Below are 23,689 nucleotides of genomic sequence, written 5' to 3' on the forward strand. Positions count from 1 at the left end.
TAGACCTAAAAATGCTGTCATGGCTGGCTCCACCCTTCCCATTCAGACTAAGGGCCATCCTAAGCCACTCTGGGTTCATCTCCTGGTCATCTGCCTCTGGTGTTGTTTTAACCCCACCTTGTCTCAGTTTCCCAGATGCCAGGATACTTAGGAATACTGAGGCCTTTGTTCTGCTCCTCCAGGCTATCTCTATCCCGGCTAAACATACACCATATATTGTCTATGGAATGCAGGCTCAATCAGACCGGAGACATATGTCTCATATGCACCACTAATCATAGAATGGAATGTGGCTGTTTTGTTTCTTATCACCGAGACATCAATCAATTATCAGCTCAAGCTATCTCTAGTAAAACCATAAGCCCAGATTAGCTGCAGGGTGCTAGAGTGGAGACCATAAAACACAGCATTAGCAGGACAGAAATATCTTACTGTTTGTTAAGTAAATAATTGTTAACCTGTCTGGGAACCTGGGACGCTTGCGTCCCACCCTAGTCAACAGCCAGTGGAATCGTGTCGCGCGAAATACAAATACCTCATAAATGCTATAACTTCAATTTCTCAAACATATGACTATTTTACACCATTTTATAGATACACCTCTCCTGAATCGAACCACGTTGTCCGATTTCAAAAAGGCTTTACAGCAAAAGCAAAACAATAGATTATGTTAGGAGAGTACCCTGCCAAAAATAATCACACTGCCATTTTCAAAGCAACTAGCATGCATCACAAATACCCAAAACACAGCTAAATGCAGCACTAACCTTTGACAATCTTCATCAGATGACACTCCTAGGACATTATGTTACACAATACATGCATTTTTTGTTCGATAAAGTTCATATTTAAATATAAAAACAGCATTTTACATCGGCGCGTGACGTTCAGAAAATATTTTCCCTCAAATGCTTCCGGTGAATCAGCGCTACAATATGCAAAATTACTATTCGAAAACATTGTTAAAATTGAGTATTGTCATTCAAAGAATTATAGATTAACATCTCGTGAATGCAACCGCATTGCCAGATTTAAAAATAACTTTACTGGGAAATCACACTTTGCAATAAACGAGGTGCTATGCTCAGAAAAATAGGCTAGGCGATACAGGTTAGCGCCATCTTGGAACCATCTAAAATCAAATATACTATTGTAAATATTCCCTTACCTTTGATTAACTTCATCAGAAGGCACTTCCAGGAATCCCAGGTCCACAACAAATGTAGTTTTGTTCGAAAAAGTTAATTTATGTCCCAATAGCTCCTTCTTGTTAGCGCGTTCCGAAGGCTACTCATAATGTACTGAAGCGTGCTGGACTTGTCGTCACGAATGTGCAAAAAATATATATTTACGTTCGTTCAAACATGTCAAACGTTGTATAACAAATCTTTAGGGCCTTTTTCAATCAGAGCTTCAATAATATTCAAGGCGGACGATTGCATTGTCTTACTAAACGTTTCGGAATGAAAGGGTACCCACGGGCGCCCACGTCATAGTAGTAATGGCCCTCCCCCTATGACCAAATTTCCAGGCCTCTCGTTCGGTCAGTTTTTACCGGAGAAGACTCAAACCACTTTGTAAAAACTGTTGACATCTAGTGGAAGCCTTAGGATTAATTTAGCCCTTCCTAACTCACGGTGTGTTTCATAGGCAAAGTGTTGAAAGTGATTCCACAAATCAGATTTCCACTTCCTGCATGGAATCTTCTCAGGTTTTGGCCTGCCATATGAGTTCTGTTATACTCACAGACACCATTCAAACAGTTTTAGAAACTTTAGAGTGTTTTCTATCCAGATCTACTAATTATATGCATATTCTAGTTACTGGGCAGGAGTAGTAACCAGATTAAATCGGGTACGTTTTTTATCCGGCCGTGCAAATACTGCCCCCTAGGCCCAACAGGTTAAATATCCAACCAATAAGGTAAATGCGTTAAGTTTTCCTCAGCCTTCACAGCAGCCCATTAAACTCAAGAAACTGTCTGATACTCGATGGTCCTGCCAGTACTACTCGCTGTGAGCAGTGCAAAAAACCCTCCCAGCCATCATTGCAACCTTAAGACATTAAGTCGCAGCCAAATTCACGCATATCGACTGACGTGCGCAGTCACTACTCACACTCATTGATGCTGAATTCATCCTCCACCTTATCCTGTTTGAGGATCTGTTCTGCACAGCAAAGTTCATGTCTGACACTCTACAGACCCCTGATCTTTTGCTCGAGACTGCCACTGACCTCGCACACTCCGTCATCATGAGCATAAAAGAAAAGCACACGGCCATATGGAGCAAGGCAGAGGCCCTGTGCGCAAAGGTCGATCTCGTCGTTCAACCGCCACCGCCCCCACAAGAGAAGAGACAATCCCAACATCCTCGCCATCTACAGGACTTTATAGTTGAAGCTCCAATTCAAACCGAACATCCATCCATGTCCTCTCCGGATTAACTCCGAACGTCCACGTTCTACCCTGTCATTGACCGACTGGTGAATGAAATGACCCAATGCTTTTCCACAGAAGCTGGTACAGTTCTCATGGGAATGTCAGCCCTCAACCACAAGCATGCCAGATTCCTTCAAAAGGAGAGCCTTGTGCCCATGGCACAGCACTATTGAATCAGAGAGGACAATCAGAAAAACAGTTAGCAGCACACTGGCGATCCTGTCCATGCTTAAAACTTACAAAGACTCCTTCGTGGGCATCTATAAACTTGTACGCATATCTGTCACACTGCCAGTAACCTCCGCATCATGTGAGCTCAGTTTTTCCTGCATGCGGCGTGTAAAAACCTACATGAGAAACAAAATGGCAAAACCTCAACTCAGCAACCTTGCCTGCCTGTCCATACACGCAGAAAGAACCAAGGCCCTGTATGTCCAGAAGATTATAGACTAACTTGCACTAAACCACAACAGACGTACCGTCCTTCTATAAAACAACACTTGGTGAGTAACTGAAAGGCCTTTTAATTGACAGAGTGCGCCTGTCTGGTGGTGGGAATATGATTCAATCGTGCTGATCTGGATGGAACAAGAAGATACATGCATATTGTCGGCCATATTGTCGGCCAAGTATTTTTGCACTTTAAACATAATCGCTAAGATTGTGATGATAGCCAGCTCATTTTACACCATGTGTGCACAGTTGACAGGCATAGGGTCAATGCACTTCTTGTTGTGGCTGCACTTTGGATATTATTAGTATCATTTCTGACGTTGTGATAGCCATTTCATCCGAAACATTATTACCAATACACAGTTGTCTGATTATGCATATAGAATAAATGCAGTTCTTGTTGTTGTCGCATTTTGGATGTATTGTGTTGTTATTGCTGAAAGACTTCAGCACCGGACAGCGCCCATGCAGTGCTTGGTGCTGAAGTCTTGCACCATTGCAAGTGAAAGACATTTTTGTCATTGCCTTGTGGTCACTTGTATTAGGCTTATAGCTATTTTGTTTAATATTCTTTGGCCAAATTCAATTAAACTACATTTATATTGAATGTGCTGTGTGCCATATCTGCTTTTATTGAAGAAACGAGAACTTCCTTATAACTCTGAAGTCATGAAAATCAACTATTTTCTTAGCATCCCCCACGTATTGGTCAAGCTCCCCCTTAGCACCGGGAGAGAAAATCCTAGCGCCATGCCTGTCAAAGAGATTCAAGTGAACTTGAATCATGTCCTACTGGTACTTAATGAACCACAGGATCGTGATGGTGCCGACAGAGATGGTCGCCTCGCTTCGCATTCTTAGGAAACTATGCAGTATTTTGTTTTTTTATGTATTATTTCTTACACTGTTACCCCAGGAAATCTTAAGTCTTATTACATACAGCCGGGAAGCACTATTGGATATAAGCATAACGTCAACTTACCAACATTACGACTAGGAATACGACTTTCTGGAATACGATCCTCTGTTTGGATCACCACCCAGGACAATGGATCGGATCCCAGTAGGGGACCCAAAACAACAGCGCCGCAGAAGGGGCAGACAGAGCGGTCTTCTGGTCAGGCTCCGTAGACGGGCACATCGTTCACCACTCCCGAGTATACTACTCGCCAATGTCCATTCTCTTGACAACAAGGTAGACGAAATTCGAGCAAGGGTTGCCTTCCAGAGAGACATCAGAGATTGTAACATTCTCTGTTTCATGGAAACATGGCTCACTCGGGATACGTTATCAGAGTCGGTTCAGCCACCTGGTTTCTTCATGCATCGCGCCGACAGACACAAACATCTCTCTGGTAAGAAGAAGGGTGGGGGTGTATGCCTTATGATTAACGAGTCGTGGTGTGATCATAACAACATACAGGAACTCAAGTCCTTTTTTTCACCTGACCTATAATTCCTTACAATCAAATGCCGACCGCATTATCTACCAAGAGAATTCTCTTAGATTATAATCACAGCCGTGTATATGCCCCCCAAGCAGACACCTCAACGGCCCTGAAAGAACTTCATTGTACTCTATGTAAACTGGAAACCACATATCCTGAGGCTGCATTTATTGTAGCTGGGTATTTTAACAAGGCTAATCTGAAAACAAGGCTCCCTAAATTTTATCAGCATATCGAATGCGCGACCCGGGCTCGCAAAATTCTGGATCATTGCTACTCTTCCGCTCCGCATACAAAGCTCGCCTTCCTTTCGGCAAATCTGACCACGACTCAATTTTGTTGCTCCCAGCCTATAGACAGAAACTAAAACAGGAAACGCCCGTGCCCAGGTCTGTTCAACGCTGGTCCGACCAATCTGAGTCCACGCTTCAAGATTGCTTCGATCACGTGGACTGGGATATGTTCCGGATAGCCTCAGACAACAACATTGATGTATACGTTAATTCGGTGAGCGAGTTTATTAGCAAGTGCATCGGTGATGTACCCACGGTGACTAATTAAACCCCAACCAGAAACCGTGGATTGATGGCAGTATTCGGGCATAACTGAAAGCGTAAACCACTGCTTTTAATCATGGCAAGGCGACCGGAAACATGACCGAATACAAACAGTGTAGCTATTCCCTTCGCAAGGCAATCAAACAAGCTAAGCGTCAGTATAGAGACAAAGTAGAGTCGCAATTCAACGGCTCAGACACGAGACATATGTGGCAGGGTCTACAGTCAATCACGGATTACAAAAAGAGAACCAGCCTCGTCGTGGACACCGACGTTTTGCTCCCAGACAAACTAAACAACTTCTTTGCTCACTTTGAGGACAATACAGTGTCACTGACACGGCCCACTACCAAAACCTGCGGGCTCTCCTTCACCTTAGCCAACGTGAGTAAAACATTTAAACGTGTTAACCCCTGCAAGGCTGCCGTCCCAGACGGCATCCCTAGCCGCATCCTCAGAGTGTTACGAACTGCCTAGTAGGAGGGAGGTGCAGGAAACAGGAGCAGGAGAGCAAGGAATTCCCAGTGGCACAATCGTTTATTCAAGGAGTCCCAAACAAAAACAACATGTGGGGAAACACGCTAAAACGAAGTCGCCACACACAGGGAAGAAACACACCACACGGAGGAGAAACCTCTACTTCTAGACTAAATAAATCAAAACGGTAACATTACCGTGAGCAAAGAAAACCCCGTGGTGCATACACGCACCCCTAACCAAGTAACACTGAACAATCCCGCACAAAAACTAGCAGGCAGCGGGGTGTAAATAACCCCATCGAAATCAACTAAATGAACACAGGATCGGTGGCAGCTAGTAGGCCGGCGACGATGACCGCTGAGCGCCGCCCGAACAGGGAGAGGAGCCACCTTCGGTGGAAGTCGTGACAGTACCCCCCCCCCGACGCATGGCTTCCACAGCGCGCCCATGCCGGCCTCGAGGACGACCCGGAGGACGAGGCGCAGGGTGATCTGGATGGAGGCGGTGAAACTCACTCAGCAGAGATGGGTTCAAGACGTCCTCCACCGGCACCCAGCATCTCTCCTCCAGACCGTACCCCTCCCAATCCACGAGGTACTGCAGGCCCCTCACCCAACGCCTGGAATCCAGTATGGATCGCACTGTGTACGCCGGGGCCCTCTCGATGTCCAGGGGGGGCGGAGGGACCTCCCGCACCTCAGCTACTTGAAGTGGACAAGCTACCACCGGCCTGAGGAGAGACACATGAAACGAGGGGTTAATACGGTAATAAGGGGGAGCTGTAACCTATAACACACCTCGTTTATTCTCCTCAAGACTTTAAATGGCCCCACAAACCATGGACCCAGCTTCCAGCAGAGCAGGCGGAGGGGCAGGTTTCGGGTCGAGAGCCAGACCCGATCCCCTGGTGCGAACACTGGGGCCTCACTGTGATGGCGGTCAGCGCTGATTTTCTGCCGGCCTTCGGCCCATTTTAGGTGCCCCTGGACAGCCTCCCAGGTCTCCCTCGAGTGCTTCACCCAATCCTCCACCACAGGAGCCTCAGTCTTGTTCGGATGTCATGGTATCAGGACCGGCTGATACCCCAACACGCACTGAAAGGGAGAAATGTTCATTAAGGAGTGGTGGAGCGAGTTCTGGGCCATCTCTGCCCATGGAACGTACCTCGCCCACTCCCCTGGCCGGTCCTAGCAATACGACCGCAGAAGCCTACCCACATCCTGGTTTACTCTCTCCACCTGCCCATTACTCTCGGGGTGAAAACCAGAGGTCAGGCTTACCGAGACCCCCAGACGCTCCATGAACGCCCTCCAAACCAGGGACGTGAACTGGGGACCCCAATCAGAAACTATGTCCTCAGGCACCCCGTAGTCCCGGAAGACGTGTGTAAACAGGGCCTCTGCAGTCTGTAGGGCAAAGGGAGGAGACGACAGGACTTAGAAAACCACAACGACCAGGATCGTGGTGTTCCCCTGGGACGGAGGAAGATCGGTCAGGAAGTCTACCGATAGGTGTGACCAAGGCCGCTGTGGAACGGGGAGGGGTTGCAGCTTTCCTCTGGGCAGGTGTCTAGGAGCCTTGCACTGAGCGCACACCGAACAGGAGGAAACGTAAACTCTCACGTCCTTAGCTAAAGTGGGTCACCAGTACTTCCCCCTAAGGCTTCGCACCATCCTATCGATACCCGGATGACCAGAGGAGGGTAACGTGTGCGCCCACCGAATCAATCTATCGCGGACACCAAGCGGGACCTACCTCCGTCCAGCAGGACACTGAGGCGGAATAGGCTCTGATCAAGATGCCCGCTCGATGTCCGCGTCCACCTCCCACACCACCGGCGCCACCAGACAAGAGGCCAGAAGTATGGGGGTGGGATCGATGGGCCGCTCCTCTGCATCATACAGACGGGACAGTGCGTCTGCCTTAGCGTTCTGGGAACCTGGTCTATACGATATCGTAAATCTGAATCTGGTGAAAAACATGGCCCACCTTGCCTGGCGAGGGTTCAGTCTCCTCGCCGCCCGGATGTACTCCAGATTACGGTGGTCAGTCCAGGTGAGGAAAGGGTGTTGAGCCCCCTCAAGCCAATGTCTCCACACTTTCAGAGCCTTTACGACAGCCAGCAACTCCCCCTTCAGCAGTGAGGTAATGGGAGCACCCACCTGCCCAAAACCCCGGATAAACCTCCGGTAGTAATTGGCAAAGTCTAAAAACTGCTGCACCTCCTTTACTGTAGTGGGAGTCGGCCAATTACGCATGGCTGCAATGCGGTTACACTCCATCACCACCCCTGATGTGGAAATGCGATACCCCAGGAAGGACTGTTTGAAGAACACGCATTTCTCAGCCTTGACGTATAAGTCATGCTCCAACAGTCGCCCAAGTACTCTGCGCACTAGAGAAACATGCGCGGCGCGTGTAGCGGAATATATCAGAATGTCATCGATATAAGCCACCACACCCTGCCCGTGCAGGTCCCTGAGAATCTCGTCTACAAAGGATTGGAAGACGGCTGGAGCATTCTTTAACCCATACGGCATGACGAGGTACTCATAATGGCCGGATGTGGTACTAAATGCTGTCTTCCACTCATCTCCCTCCCGGATACGCACCAAGTTATACGCGCTCCTGAGATCCAGTTTTGTGAAGAAGCGTGCTCCGTGAAATGACTCAGTCACCGTAGCGATGAGAGGTAGCGGGTAACTATACCCCACCGTAACCGAATTTAGACCTCTATAGTTAATGCACGGATGCAGACCTCCCTCCTTCTTCTTCACAAAAAAGAAACTCGAGGAGGCGGGTGACGTGGAGGGCCGAATGTACCCCTGCCTCAGAGATTCAGAGACATATGTTTCCATAGCCAACATCTCTTCCTGTGACAGGGAATACACGTGACTCCTGGGAAGTGCGACGTTTACCTGGAGGTTAATCGCACAATCCCCTCGTCGATGAGGTGGTAATTGGGTCGCCCTCTTTTTCCAGAAGGCGATAGCCAAATCGGCATATTCGGAGGGAATGCGCACGGTGGAGATTTGGTCTGGACTCTCCACCGTCGTTGCACTGATGGAAACTCCCACACACCTACCTGAGCACTCCTCTGGCCACCCCTTTAGAGCCCTCTGTTGCCACGAAATAGTGGGGTTGTGAAAGGCCAACCAGGGAATCCCCAGCACCACCGGAAACACAGGAGAATCAATGAGGAAGAAACTAATTCTCTCCTCATGACCCCCCGCGTAACCATGTCGAGTGGAGCCGTGGCCTCCCTGACCACCCCTGACCCTAATGGTCGACTATCTAGGGAGTGCATATGGAAGGGTTTGTCCATCTGAACCCGAGGAATTCCTAACCTATGCGCAAAACCGCGGTCCATGAAATTCCTCGCTGCGCCTGAATCTACTAGCGCCTTATGCTGGGAATGGGGGAAAAACTCAGGGAAAGAAATTAACACATACATGTGACCAACGGGGCTCTGGGTGAGCCTGGTGCTGACTCACCTGGGGTGTCCGAACAGTGCTCGGCCTGCCGTCTCGACTCCCAGACAAGCTCCTCCAGCTCCGGTCGGCAGTGTGCCCTCTCCGACTACATACAGTGCAGGAGGAGGCTCCTCCTCCGATCGCACTCGCTGCAGCACCACCTAACTCCATGGGGTTGGAGCGGAGGCGCTGGGGGGTGGAACCAACAGGACCCGATCCGAACGCCCGCGCGTAGCCAGCAAGTTGCCCAACCTTATGGACATGTCCACTAGCTGGTCCAGGGTGAGGGTAGCGTCTCTGCATGCTAGCTCCCTGCGGACATCCTCCCGTAAGCTGCACCTATAGTGGTCAATCAGGGCCCTGCCGTTCCACCCTGCGCCGGCGGCCAAGGTCCTGAACTCCAGAGCGAGACGGTGGAGAACGGTGGTGTGGTGTTGCCAGGTTAAACCCTGCCTCGTCTACATAAATTACGTTAATTTCTGGCATGCTGTGTGCAAGCATTTGTAAATAAGACAAGAAAGATCCATCATTTTGGTATTGTGTAAGCTTGTATGTAAAGAAAATGTAAGCATTTTAGAAACGTGTTAATTGACTGAATATTCTGTGAAAACAACATGAATTGTGTTAATGGTCTGGTCCATTACAGACAGATGTTGTGTTAATGGTACGGTCCACAACAGACAGATGTTGTGTTAATGGTCTGGTCCATTACAGACAGATGTTGTGTTAATGGTCTGGTCCATTACAGACAGATGTTGTGTTAATGGTCTTGTCCACAACAGACAGATGTTGTGTTAATGGCCTGGTCCACAACAGACAGATGTTGTGCTAATTGTGTTTAGAGTTCTGAAAATGTGACCTCAGATTGGACAAAAGGATGTTAGCGATTGTAAAAAAAAAAACTGTAAATGACGGGGCTGGGATTTAGATATCAATCAGGGTGGATCTTGATTTAATGTCTTTGTTTTTCTCTTGTAGCATGCTGTGGTAAGTTCCTGGACCCATACAAAGTTTTAGCGCTTAACAGTTACACATGGCATTATTTTACATCCTTGCATGACCTTCAGTTTAAATTTTCAAGATTCAATTTCCATCTGTATGCCAGTGAGAGACTCTCAGAGGCACCAAATTACATCCACAGCATGTATTGTACATAGTCACATAGATGTACGATCTTAATTTGAGACAGTTTGCTACAGCAGGGAAAAAAATCCTGCAGCAACAGGGAATGTGAATTATTATGTGGATTATAGCTAACTGGGATTTTTTTGTAGGGGTTGATACATTTTTCATTAGGGCAAATCAAGTCTGACTTTGTAAAGTGTAAATTACAAACTTTAGAAGCCTTTTTAAACCTCGAACACACTCCAAGTTAGCATTTCCTGCTGTGCAGGACATTCTTCAGCAACAAAAGAGTGATCAAATTAAGATCCTTCATCTGTACTATTCATATGGTGTATGATGCTCAGAATATATAATGATATTATTATAATGATAATGTAACTGGCATTCACAGTGTGTGAGTGTGGTCCGGTGAAGCTACTCTTTGTACTGGACAGTTCAGAGAGCGTTGGGCTGCAGAACTTCACCCTGGAAAAAGAGTTTAGAATTCGAATCATCAACAAGATTACCAAGTTCAGCAAAGACAAGGTCGGTGAACATTTGTCCTGACTTCCCTGGGTGAGAGAGGGGCCTTAACTAAATGTTGTTTCTGTGTCTGTTTCTGTTTGCAGAAGGAGCTAGGATCACGAGTGGGTGTAGTTCAGTACAGCCATGACGGCACCCAGGAGCTGGTATCTATGGAGGACCCCAAGATCACCACAGGAGCACAGCTCAAAAGGTCAGACCAGATAAGAGTCAAAAGTCCAAAGTACAGCAGTTACCTGATATCAGTTGACTGACTGACTAACTGTTGTGTTTGATGTCCCATACTTGCAGCTTGGTGAGAAACATGCGCTGGTTTGCCGGTGGTACGTACACGGGAGAGGCGCTGGATTTTGCCTGGCAGGCATTCGGCAGCTCCCAGCTGAACCGAAAGGTGGCTGTAGTGTTGACGGACGGATGGTTGGACACCCGCCGGGACGCCAAACCGCTCTGCTCTGTGCCCAATATAAGGGTGAGGGATGGCAATGGGACTGGGCAATGGGATGGGGAGAGTGGGCATTGGGCTGAAGGACATGTATAGGTTGGGGATGAAGAGATGATGTCAGGACTAAGGGTCCATTTCATTAGACATAAAGAGAACCATCTCTCTCTCCTCCAGGTCCGCCATTTTGTGTAAAAGCCTCAGTATGTCCTCCATCTTGGCTCCTCAGGTGGTGGGCATTGGCATAGGTGACATCTTCAGACAGGCGTCCTACGCCACCATGCTGGAGGAGATCACCTGTCTGGGCACAGCCTCACCTGGACTCTACCTGAAGATTACAGACCACGTGCAACTGCTGGAGGACTCCTTCTTCAACAGCGTTACTGGCTATATCTGCCAAGGTAGACTATGTACAGTCTAGCTCTAATTTACAATATCTGGAGCTAGCTACATCTGCCAAGGTAGTCTATGTACAGGCTAACCCTAATTTACAATATCAGGAGCTAGCTACATGCTATGTTCCTATGCTCTCAACTAAGGTCTGGGTTGTGTTTACAGATAAGAAATGTCCTGATTACACCTGTCCATGTAAGACTGCTCCTCTCCCTTGTTTTTATGGTCACAGTTTCCTATGCGTTACAATACGTTATTTATTTAGCATTCAGCCTAGTACTGCAATTTAAAGATTTAGTGGAATGTATGTACATGTATCTGAACCCCAACTGCTGTTCTAAAATAGTCCACTCTTCCTCCAGCCAACTTCCAGGAAGCTACAGACATAGTCTTCATGTTGGATGGCTCCTCCAGTGTGGGCCAGGTCAACTTCTACAGAGCCAGAGAGTTTGTTGAGAACATGGCCGCCAGGCTGCTGTCACAGGACCGGGGAGGGCTGCTCCGCCTGTCCGTCATGCAGTACAGCGATGGGCAGCAGCAGAGAGTGGAGGTGCCCTTCGCTGCCAGGGTTGAGGATGTGCTAACAGGGCTAGCAGCTACGCTCTACATGGACGGGGCCACCGGCTGCCCTGGCCTTCCTGACCTCCACCCTCCAGAGGGAGGGCTGCTCTGCTGTCCCCAGAAAAGTGGTGGTCTTCACGGACGGCAGGTCTGTGGCCTCTGCCCGGGCTGCTATCCCCGGAGCCGCCGCCCTGGCAGAGAACACACAGCTACTGGCCGTCACTGTGGGCGAGGGCTTTGACGAGGCGGGCGTGTGCCACCTGGTGACGGGACAGGCGAACGAGTTTGAATACCACGTTGGGGATAGTCGTGTCCACCGAGTGGCGCTGTACAGTGACCTGGCCAGACAGGTGGTCATGCAGAGCCTGGCTAGAAAGCTTTCTAAAGCTCTCTGAAGCTCTCCAAAGCTCTCCGAAGTTCTCTAAAACTCTCCGAAGCTCTGTAAAGCTATCTCAAGCTCTCTGAAGTTCTCTAACATTCTCTAAAGCTCTCTAAAGCGCTGTAAAGCTCTCTAAAGCTCTCCGAAGCTCTGTGAAGCTCTCTGAAGTTCTCTAAAGTGCTCTAAAGCTCTCTGGAGCGTTCTAAAGCTCTCTGAAGCTCTCCGAAGCTCTGTAAAGCTCTCTGAAGCTCTCTGTAGCTCTCTAACATTCTCTAAAGCTCTCTAAAGCGCTGTAAAGCTCTCTAAAGCTCTCCGAAGCTCTGTGAAGCTCTCTGAAGTTCTCTAAAGTTCTCTAAAGCTCTCTGGAGCGTTCTAAAGCTCTCTGAAGCTCTCCGAAGCTCTGTAAAGCTCTCTGAAGCTCTCTGTAGCTCTCTAACGCTCTTAAAGACCTCCCTACTACTGAAATGTCTATGAATTGTCCGGTTGTGCCATGTATTAGGCCATTCAGAAATTAGATAGATATGGTGCACATTTTATACTTTTGTGTTTTCCTTCTGCCTTTTAGGTCCTCCTGCTTTTCATGTGAAATAAAATGAATATGTTTGTCATAAGAAGCACTTGGGTAGATGAATAAACGTTTCGCTGTAAGTTTGGTGATAAGATGAACAGTTTTCTTTTGCTCAAATTTGCTGGAGGTCTTGACAAATGAAATATTGGACACACTAACTAGCTAATTCTGAATACAATACAATATATTATTTTCAAATATATGCAGGGCCATTTAGTGAAAGAATTACCCAGACATGCCAATAAAATGCACTAGAGGGCAGTGTTGATGGAGTGTTGAGAAAAGAGGGATGAGTAGATGAGCTCGAACATACATTTGGAAAATACTGCTATTCTGTTCTACCAAGTGATTAGTGATAGTTGTTGTAGAAGGACCTTTTACAGATCGGTCCAAAAAGACCCTTGGCTTCCCCTCGTACTCCGTACTTATCTGAGGGTGTTGGGCTACTGACCTCAGGATGTATCCAACTTCAGCACCATGGACAGAGTTAGAAAATCAGCTGTTTGAAATCCCAGATGCCAGTCAGTGTACTCATTAATTCCCTTATGAAATAGCATGTATTTAGTATATCTGGCTCCAACTGTACTCTGAGAATAATAAGAAGCAGGGATCATGAAAATGTTTTATTTTATATAGCTATGTTTTGTTACTGTGAAAATTAATCTGTAATGAAAATAGGTATAATGACTTTAGTAACTGTAATGATCAGTGGGTTCCTCTATCTCAGAAAGCCACTTCTGAATTTCACTGCTCTTCTTCTCTGTCTCCTCACTGCTCTTGTTCCTCAGCTCCTCACTGCTCTTCTTCTCTGTCTCCTCACTGCTCTTGTTCCTCAGCTCCTCCGCCACCCTATTTCCTGCTGAGAAGCGATTGACTCTCTTGGCTGTGGTCTCCAGAGAGATCACCTGGATCCTCTTCATGTTGTTCCTGCAGCGCAGCTCCTTCAGCTTCCTGTAGTAGACCCTGCAGCTGAAGCCCTCCATAAAGCCCAGGGTGATGTGTGTCTGAAGAGAGGACAGGCTGGGGTAGTACCACAAGCAGCTGGCACACTTATACAGCAGCTCCCCATTGAACTTCTCCAGGGCAGAGGAGGCTCTGAGGAAGCGGAAGTCCAGGTGGTCCGTGAACGACGGCTCCTTGGGCTCCACTGACCTACTGCCTCCCTTCCTCGCCGTGTGCCTGTAGGAGATGTCTGCTGGCTTCAGGGGAGGGCAGAGAGTGTGAGGTGTTTTGGAGCCAAGTATACTAGGGGGTTCTGCTGCTCTTAATGCCTGAGCGTGAGAAGGACTCCACTGGGTACCTGGTGTTAGAGAAAGAATAGGGTCCTGCTGTCACGCTATGGCAATCCTGATTCATATTTACTGCAAATCAAATGGGATGTAAATAAATATGTCATGATAGTGCTACGTTTGCCAAAAAATACTTCAGAGCGCTTACCCGTTCTCTTCCTTAGCCTTTCAGTGACAAAAGGTTCTCTTAAGAAAACTTGTGAGGACTTCATTTTTTACGATAAATGGATCATGGAACCATGGAATAGAACCTAGCTAAGTAAATGGGTCTTGTGGTTTTGCAAATGTTCTAGAAAGGATTGGAATTCCAAATTCCAAAAGCAATGATGTCATAATGATCTCTTTGTGTATGATAATGAACTTCAATCCATTCATGGTTCTGGAGATGTTATTAATAATAATATAAAATGTATTCAACTTTTATAGTGCTATTCATTACATAAATACATCTCAAAGCGCTGTAAAGCAGCAACAGCAAAAAAACAAGCAATTTAAAAACAATCAACATCATTAATCATCATGAGTAGATTGACATCAAGAGACTGAAGAATTATTCAAATGCTTAAGTTTAATTTATTAGGATCCCCATTAGCTAGCTACTGCACATGTAGCAGCTATTTTTCCTGGGGTCCACATAAAACGTGCAAATACATTAGAAAGTACACAACAGATATAGACAAGAACAACATAATATATTACATTCAATTCTAAATATTTGTTTACAAATAAAATAAGACTTTTATATAGGAAAGACACCAAGAGACAACAAAAATACTATCTACACACTATTTATATATCCATATTCATTCTTATATACAGTATAGTTAAATTACAATATCTCTTTAGAAAGAGGAGGCACTTTGATACAAGATGTTTTCTATATCTGTTTTTTAAAGCTGAACTTGCTTTTTGCCTGAGTAACCTCTGGTGGCAGAGCATTCCACCATGACATGGCTCTATACAAGCATTTCGCTACACCCGCAATAACATCTGCTAAGTATGTGTATGTGACCAATACAATTTGATTTGATTTGATACATAACTGAGCGATGTATTAAATTTGTTTTTAGTTTGGATACTGTGAAGATACACCATAAAGGTGTGTATGGTGGGGTTTGTATGTCTGTTTGAAGTATATGAAAAAATATTATACAAGGGCTTAGCCATTTTCAACACATAAATGTTTCTTAAGAAGACTAGAAGAGAAGTAGTCAATTTCTCCTCAACCCTCAACCATGAAAGACTATCATGGTATACATCTGCAGAGTGGTATTCTATAATGGTATCCATCTGCAAAGTGGTATTGTATAATGGTATCCATCTGCATAGTGGTATTCTATCATAGTATCCATCTGCAGAGTAATATTCTGTCATGGTATCCATCTGCAGAGTGGTATTCTATAATGGTATCCATCTGCAAAGTGGTATTGTATAATGGTATCCATCTGCAAAGTGGTATTGTATAATGGTATCCATCTGCATAGTGGTATTCTATCATAGGATCCATCTGCAGAGTGGTATTCTGTCATGGTATCCATCTGCAGAGTGGTATTCAATCATGATACCCATCTGCAGAGTGGTATTCTATTATGCTATCCATCTGCAGAGTGGTATTCTATCATGATACCCATCTGCAGAGTGGTATTCTATTATGCTATTCATCTGCAGAGTGGTATTCTATTATGCTATCCATCTGCAGAGTGGTATTCAATCATGATACCCATCTGCATAGTGGTATTCTTGGATCACACACCTATAAATAGGCAACCAAGACACATCAGAAACATATTTGGCAAGATTACATTTTAGGACAGAAAATAAACCCTGTAATATCCTTTTCTGACTTTAAATCCCGCTATCTAACCCGGAAACACGGAACAGAACATCAAATCAATTGTTGTTGATTTAACGCTGACAGCTTGGTCCACTTTCCAAGATTATTCAGGTTAAAATAGGACAGCCTGTTCACAACCCTATTGGTTTGGTGTGGAGGTTGTTTCAGACCCTAATCCACAGTCTAGAGTATAGATGTCAAGGTTGTGTGTAGAGACGGACCAAGGCGCAGCGTGCTCTGAGTTCCACATATTTATTTAATGAAACTCACAAAACAAAAAAATTTAACAAACAACAAACCGTGACGACAGAGATGCTACATGCACTTACTCAAAATAAGATCCCACAAAAAAACAGTGGGGAAATGGCTAATTAAATATGATCCCCAATCAGAGACAACAATGAACAGCTGCCTCTGATTGGGAACCATACCAGGCCAACATAGAAATAAAGAAACTAGAATGCCCACCCTAGTCACACCCAGACCTAACTAAAATAGAGAATAAAGGATCTCCAAGGTCAGGGCGTGACAATAGATTATGGCTGTAGGTAGGAATCATGTACTGGTGACATCATTAAGAAGCAGTGGGCAGAGATGTAATTTATTTCATCGCCCCCTGGCTCCACCCATATGTAGGATGACAGAGCGTTTTGTGTTAGACGGACTGTCACACATTGTGACTCTTGTGAAGAAGCTACATAGCAGACAGACTAACAGAAACAGCACGGCAGATAGCACAGCATGGCAGCCTTTGTCTCGGTGAGTTCCTCTCTTCCAGGCATTTACACAACTTTGTTGACTCTCAATGCTTTGATACAAGCATTGTTTGTGAGTTGATCATTTGGGAGTGTGGTAGCAGATTGTTGAATTGTGCTAGGTTAAGAATGTATACCTTGTTTTATCGTTTCCATGGGTAATTTAAGGAATGTCTGATGGAAGAGGAAAATCATTTAGGGCTAGTCTTATAATTTAGCAATGTCTTTCTCTTTCCACAGAGACAACATATTACTGTAGGCTACTGTAACACTTTCTGAATGTATCATGTTATCCTTGCTTAATTTATGTATGACACAAATACTATGCATAGAATCAAAACATATAGTTATTATAAAAACACAAGTTCTTGTCGCTAGTATTTTTATAAACTATGCAGAGAAAGAGTGAAACACTGTTCTCCATAGAAATGTCATAAGAACATTTGTGGGCAACATAATGTGATGATAGCCTTTAATCCAGTGTGCAACATACAATAGATTCAATTTACTTACTATGTTGTCCCACCTAGCTATCTTAAGATGAATGCACTATCTGTAAGTCGCTCTGGATAACAGAGTCTGCTAAATGATTAACTTGTCAAATAAATAAGGGTGTTCTGGTTTAGCAGTGGGGCTATGATGCGCTTGATGCTCTCCAGACTCTAGAGAGCTGTCCTGATATCCTATTGGTGGAGGGAAGTAATTGACAGTGGGCTAGGGCCAACATGTGTGTTATCACATCTGAATTTAGCCTTGTGTTCTTTATGGAGAGAGGCCTCTAGGGTCTTGGTTTACTTTTAACCAGGTCTACATGACTTTCATTATTACAGGGAGAAGCGTGGCCTGGTTTTAATTATTTGTTTATCATCCTCACCCACTTACTTTCCTCAACATCCTTCTTTGAATCTCAGCATGTCTGTAACGCTGAATAGCTAACCCCTATGGCAGTGTCTTTTACATTGACCTCTGCCCTTATTTACCTCTCTCTCAGTTGGCCACGTGTCACCACTGCAGCATATCTTCTAGACATGGCCTTGTCTACAGGGAGTCCATGGCGGCTCTATCCAGGAACGTCATGGCTCCCAGTTACACCAGGAGGCATAGTTCACAGGCTAGAACCCTGCCACTGCGAGCTAGGGGAAGACTCATCACCCAAAGGCCTGTCGGAGAGGCCAAGCCTCGGCCTAGAGCTCCAAGGTAAACATCTTACTCTATTACCTAGTAATATAGAGATGCTTGGGGTTAATGACGCATATTTTGAATTGTTGAATTTAATAGAACTCATTTACAGTGTATCTTTAATATCAACGTTTTTTTTTGGTCCGCCATTAAAATGGCATAAAACCTTTAAACTCTCTCTTCACAGGCCCAATCCTCCAGAGTTCATTGCCATATCTTCCTCCAAGCTGGCCGGTGTGAAACATTTTGTATTTGTGCACCTAAGGAAGCTCTTTTCATTGGGTGACACCCAGAGGCACAGAAAGAGTGGCCTGAAACTTTTCTCCTGAAGTACTGCAAATATAATTGGATGGTAAACATCAATGGGCTTGATGATCCACAAGGTGGCGCTCCAGTAATTCAGTAGGAAAAATAAGTGATGGAGGAGTCAGCAGGAAGATGCTCACTTGTCAAGACTAAGACATGCAGGTACTCAGACCTCCCTCACCTGAGAGAGATTGAAGTATGGTGACTTCTGGCAGTATGGTGACTGCAGACCAATACCTTTGGCAGGAGTCTCTATGGCGACCAGTAGCCATGTGGGTGAGATGGTTCTGGATGAAATGCAAGGCAATATTTTTGCAACACTTTTTAGCTTTCTATATATTTAATGTTCTGAGGTATGATGTGCAAAATCAGACATACTATTTCCTTTAGTCGCATGGTACAACACTTGTATCAGTATCAACCTTTAATGTGATTAGGTTTTTGAAATATAATTGAAAGTCTGTAGAGTCATATGATATCGTTGCCTCCAGCTCAGGCTAAGAAGGAGCCATTGCATATCCTGTTTAACAGTAAGTTGTATTGGATCAAGTGTGAGCTTAATGACTGTATTATTATTGTTGTCAAATGTTTAATGCAATGTTATAAACATGTACAGCAGTATAATATACTCGCTTGTTTAGAAATAATATACAGAAACTAATCTAATAAAGGTTTAAAAGCTATTTGGGTAAAAATAAGTTTTAAATGTTTCACGTTTTATTTCAAATTATTACTGAACCTATTCAGACCGGAGGGGGAGCCATAGGATAGATGCTAAAACATTGATTTGGCTCAACCAAAAACATAAAATCAAATCAAATCGTATTTGTCACACACACCGAATACAACAGGTGTAGACCTTACAGTGAAATGCTTACTTATAAGCCCTTAACCAAAAATGCAGTTGTAACAAAAATAAGTGTTAAGTAAGTATTTACTAAATAGTAAAAAAAAAAAATACAAAGATATCAAATAATTAAAGAGCAACAATAAAATAACTGTAACGAGGCTTTACATAGGGGGTACTGGTACAGAGTCAATGTGCGGGGCCACAGGTTAGTCGAGGTAATTGAGGTAATATGTACATGTAGGTAGAGGTAAAGTAAATAGAGAGTAGCAGCAGTGTAAAAATAGGGGGGGGGGTCAAGGGACAATGCAAATAGGGGGGGGTCAATGCAAATAGTCCAGGTAGCCATTTGATTAGCTGTTCAGGAGTCTTATGGCTTAGCAGTAGAAGCTGTTAAGAAGCCTTTTGGACATAGGCTTGGCGCTCTGGTACCGCTTGCCGTGCGGTAGCAGAGAGAACAGTCTATGACTAGGGTTGCTGGACATTTTGGCAATTTTTAGGGCCTTCCTCTGACACCGCCCGGTATAGAGGTCCTGGATGGAAGGAAGCTTGGCCTCAGTGATGTACTGGCCGTACGCATTACCCTCTGTAGTGCCTTGCAGTCGGAGGCCGAGCAGTTGCCATACCAGGCAGTGATGCAACCAGTCAGGATGCTCTCGATGGTGCAGCTGTAGAACGTTTGAGGATCTGAAGACCCATGGCAAATCTTTTCAGTCTCCTAAGGTGGGAATAGACGTTTCGTGCCCTCTTCACCACTGTCTTGGTGTGTTTAGACCATTATAGTTTATTGGTGATGTGGACACCAATGAACTTCAAGCTCCCAACCTGCTCCACTACAGCCCTGTTGATGGGAATGGGCCGTGCTTGGCCCTCCTTTTCTTGTGTGGCTCAGTTGGTAGAGCATGGTGTTTGCAACGCCAGGGTTGTGGGTTCGATTCCCACGGGGGACCAGTACGGAGAAAAAAATGTATGAAATGTATGCATTCACTACTGTAAGTCGCTCTGGATAAGAGCGTCTGCTAAATGACTAAAATGTCAAATGTAAAAAATGTTGTAGTCCACGATCATCTCCTTTGTCTTGATCACGTTGAGGGAGAGGTTGTTATTCTGGTATCACTCTGCCAAGCCTCTGTCCTCCTTCCTATAGGCTGTCTCATATAGGCTGTTAACATACATGTTAAACCAGGGATGGTCCTCTGAGCCATGGCTGGCAGTTTTTCTTGTTTTACTTGTCCAATAGTACTAAATATCTTCATTTTTATATGTTCAGAAATTACATTTAAAATGATATGTATTTTTCCTAAAATGTAAAATAATTGTTTTAACTAGGGTCAACAGGTGGCTTAAATATATATTTTGATCCAACTAAGGTCACCTTTGATGTTCAGAGAGCTAGCAGGTATTAAGTCACCTCCAACCCCTAGTGAGCGTTTCTAATGCCACAGCATCACTTCCAGTAACTGGCTATAGAAATAACCTGAGACCAAATTAAGGGGATTACAATGTTTACAGACTCTGCACCTTTGGTCCCTAGAGGGTTGCCCTCCAGCATGTGGGGACCAGTCTTATTAATCACACACACACACACTTGTATTGCCATCCTGATTGATCATTGGGAATGCATGCGGCAGCGGACATCTACGTCTGACACGTCTGAAGTGGTTTCCATATCAGTGGTTAATGTAATGACATTCTTTTTCCTTATCTGGTGCAATGGAATGGAACCCTGTATCACAATATCTAAACTACTCTGTTTATAATGTCCACGAGATGATGATGATGATGATGATGAGGACTACGACAATGATGAGGATGATGAAGATGACGACAATGATGATGACGATGATGATGATGACGATGATGGGGATGACGGTGATGATGGTGATGATGATGATCAAAAGTAAACATGCATGTCTTTTCATGGGACTAAAAATGCTCAGATGACTTTTATATGTGGGCACTTACCTTTTAACTTTCTTAGAACAGCTGTGTTTACTCTGAGGTGACACAGCAATTGATTGTTTATTTGTAAGCCACTATGAGCAGATATTTCATAACAGAGTTTTTTTTTAAAAATGCTTTTCAATGAGTATTTCTCAAATACAAACCCTGTTTGACTATTCTAAAGAGATTCAAACTTAAACCTTGGGAACAATAATGATCTTGAAACATTGAGGTAATCTGTCAGAATTATGCTGCCAACACAAACATCAGGGGGTAAACTCTACATTAATATGAATAATTTAATCTCTAATAAGCTCCTTACAGGCACCACATACATGTAGTTACTGATGACAGATTCCCACCATACGCACCTTGTTAGAGTGGCTTTAGGAAGTATACTTACAATAAGTTCAACGTCAATCTTGGGAAATCAAATCAAATCAATGTTTATTTGTCACGTGCGCCCAGGGGCGAAAATCTGATATCAACTTTGGGGGGGACAATTACATGAAATTTTCTCAAGAGCAATTCCTGAGGGGGACATCAAAAGTAGTGCTGTAACACATAGTCTACATTGTAATATGGTAAATGTATATTGAGGAACCAAAGAAATAAGGTGTTTGCCGTACTCCTAACTACCGGTACCCGAAACTACACAACTACTCACAACAGCAATACCATTACCTTTAACAAATCTTAGTTCAGTCACCAGTTTAAGTTGAGAGTGGGGGTATCCATGGCATTTTCCAATTATGTTCCTATTTTACAAGTCAAAAAAATTGAGAACCTTTCATAATGTTGCCAAACAAAGACTCAACAAATTTACCTGAGACTCCGTCTCTGCCAGTCTGTCCCTGCATATCTGTCCCCAACTCTGCTGTCTGTGTGCCATCTGTTGCCTGCTCTGCCTAATGACATCATTGTGAAACATTTCCATTAGAATTTCATTTCTTTCTTATGAACATTTTATCAACTAGTCTTTGAGATATTAGGCTACTAGGGTTCTTACTTTGCGTTTTGGTGTACTGAAAAATACTCTGATGTCCGTCTTTTATTTTTCTGCCATTTTTCTACCTGGCTGGCTGGCTACACACACACACACAGTGTGTAGGTTATTTACAGTAGGAGATGGGCTTCTATCATCTTATCTTTTATCATTCTATTTGGGCTTCGATCTAAAAGGTAGCTAGCAAATGTGAAACGGATTAAAATTACAAGAGTTGACAGCTGTATGAGTTCACCATTTACACAACATATGCTGCAACCTTTTGTAATTTTAATAGTTTGTTTCATATTGGCTGGCTTCCAACAATAGCTGAATTTGCAAAGCAAGCGAGCACCAATTCCGTTTCAGTGGTGTTTGCTATAATCTTTGCTACCCGGGTTAAATAAAATAAATAAATAAAAGTTCCCTTGCGACAATTTAGCTTTTGCAACGAGACCATTAAATATATTTAAGACAATGGTAGAAGAGAGTGTAGTTCTGTTCAGTTTGGACTTCAGTTTATCGCTAACCTTATCACAGGGACTTTGAAGCACTAACTTACATCATCTGCATGCTGATCTCGGAATAAATTGACGATAGCAAAGATTCCATCTTTGACGAGGCCACATAAATGGAATAGGTACTAGCTAGCTTAATAGTTAATATTTGCGCGCTAGCTCTGCATATTCAGCTAGTGTGTGTGCGCGATTGACTGGATTAACCTCACGTCAGTTACGTTCATTGAGTGCCTTTCAGACAGTAGACACGACCCCTCTGTTACCTTGCCAGTGGATCAAACCATTGTGAGGAAAAGGGTGGGGGGGTCGCAATCTTTTGAAACTTAAAAACGCGCTATTAAGTGTCTATAATCAGCACAATTGCTTTCATTGCGTATTATTAATATTATTTAAATTACATAGTTATGTTTCAGTGATATATTGGGGGGGACAAATCATATTTTTTCCAGGATGGGGGGGTCGTGTCCCCCCCGTCCCCCCCGGGATTTCCGCCCCTGCGTGCGACGAATACAACAGGTGTAGACCTTACAGTGAAATGCTTACGTACAGGCTCTAACCAATAGTGCAAAAAAGGTATTAGGTGAACAATAGGTAGGCAAAGAAATAAAACGACAGTAAAAAGACAGGCTATATACAGTAGCGAGGCTATAAAAGTAGCGAGGCTACATACAGACACCGGTTAATCAGGCTGATTGAGGTAGTATGTACATGTAGATATGGTTAAAGTGACTATTACTTCTAATGTAAATAAAGTGCTGTTCAGATTTTCAAAGGTGGGGTCAAGTGTCTCAGAAAACCAATATGAGTTCACTATTTTGTTTACAATCATATGACCTCATGGGCCAAAAGGCTTGACAGTAAAACCAGAGATAGGCTATATAGCTAAATCAATAGCCTTGGCATGGATTTGGTAAAACAATGCTTTTGACCAAACAAGAAGAGCATTTGTGGTTATTTGCTGGCATAATTCCATTAATCTGTTGGAAGTTCACAGATACAGCGTCATACTTTTAGCACCAAGTAATGACCAGACAATCAACACAGCATCATTGCTCTTTCACCAGCCCCTCCGGGATAGGCGTGTCGTACACGCCCATTTGTCTTTTCTACTCTTATCATTGGTCAAAGGAAACCGGCTGCTTGGATATGAAAGGAGAACATAAACTGCCAATCAAAATAGGGCGGGTTATGCTC

The 23,689-nt window shown here is 44.4% G+C and overlaps 1 protein-coding gene across 1 annotated transcript in view; it reads left to right on the forward strand.

The window, feature by feature from the left end:
- Nucleotides 1–12,535, forward strand: part of LOC115176441 (collagen alpha-1(VI) chain) — a 34,222-nt gene extending 21,687 nt beyond the window's left edge. The window contains exons 12-18 of the mRNA XM_029736484.1: nt 7,484–7,523; nt 9,830–9,838; nt 10,355–10,501; nt 10,585–10,691; nt 10,790–10,967; nt 11,167–11,338; nt 11,693–12,535. Coding sequence (XP_029592344.1) covers nt 7,484–7,523; nt 9,830–9,838; nt 10,355–10,501; nt 10,585–10,691; nt 10,790–10,967; nt 11,167–11,338; nt 11,693–12,132 — 1,093 coding nt within the window. The 3' untranslated portion in view covers nt 12,133–12,535. The remainder of the gene's footprint in view (nt 1–7,483; nt 7,524–9,829; nt 9,839–10,354; nt 10,502–10,584; nt 10,692–10,789; nt 10,968–11,166; nt 11,339–11,692) is intronic.
- The last annotated feature ends 11,154 nt before the right edge of the window (nt 12,536–23,689 follow it).

The sequence above is a fragment of the Salmo trutta genome, chromosome 37, assembly GCF_901001165.1.
Source record: "Salmo trutta chromosome 37, fSalTru1.1, whole genome shotgun sequence".
NCBI classification, from domain to species: Eukaryota; Metazoa; Chordata; class Actinopteri; order Salmoniformes; family Salmonidae; genus Salmo; species Salmo trutta.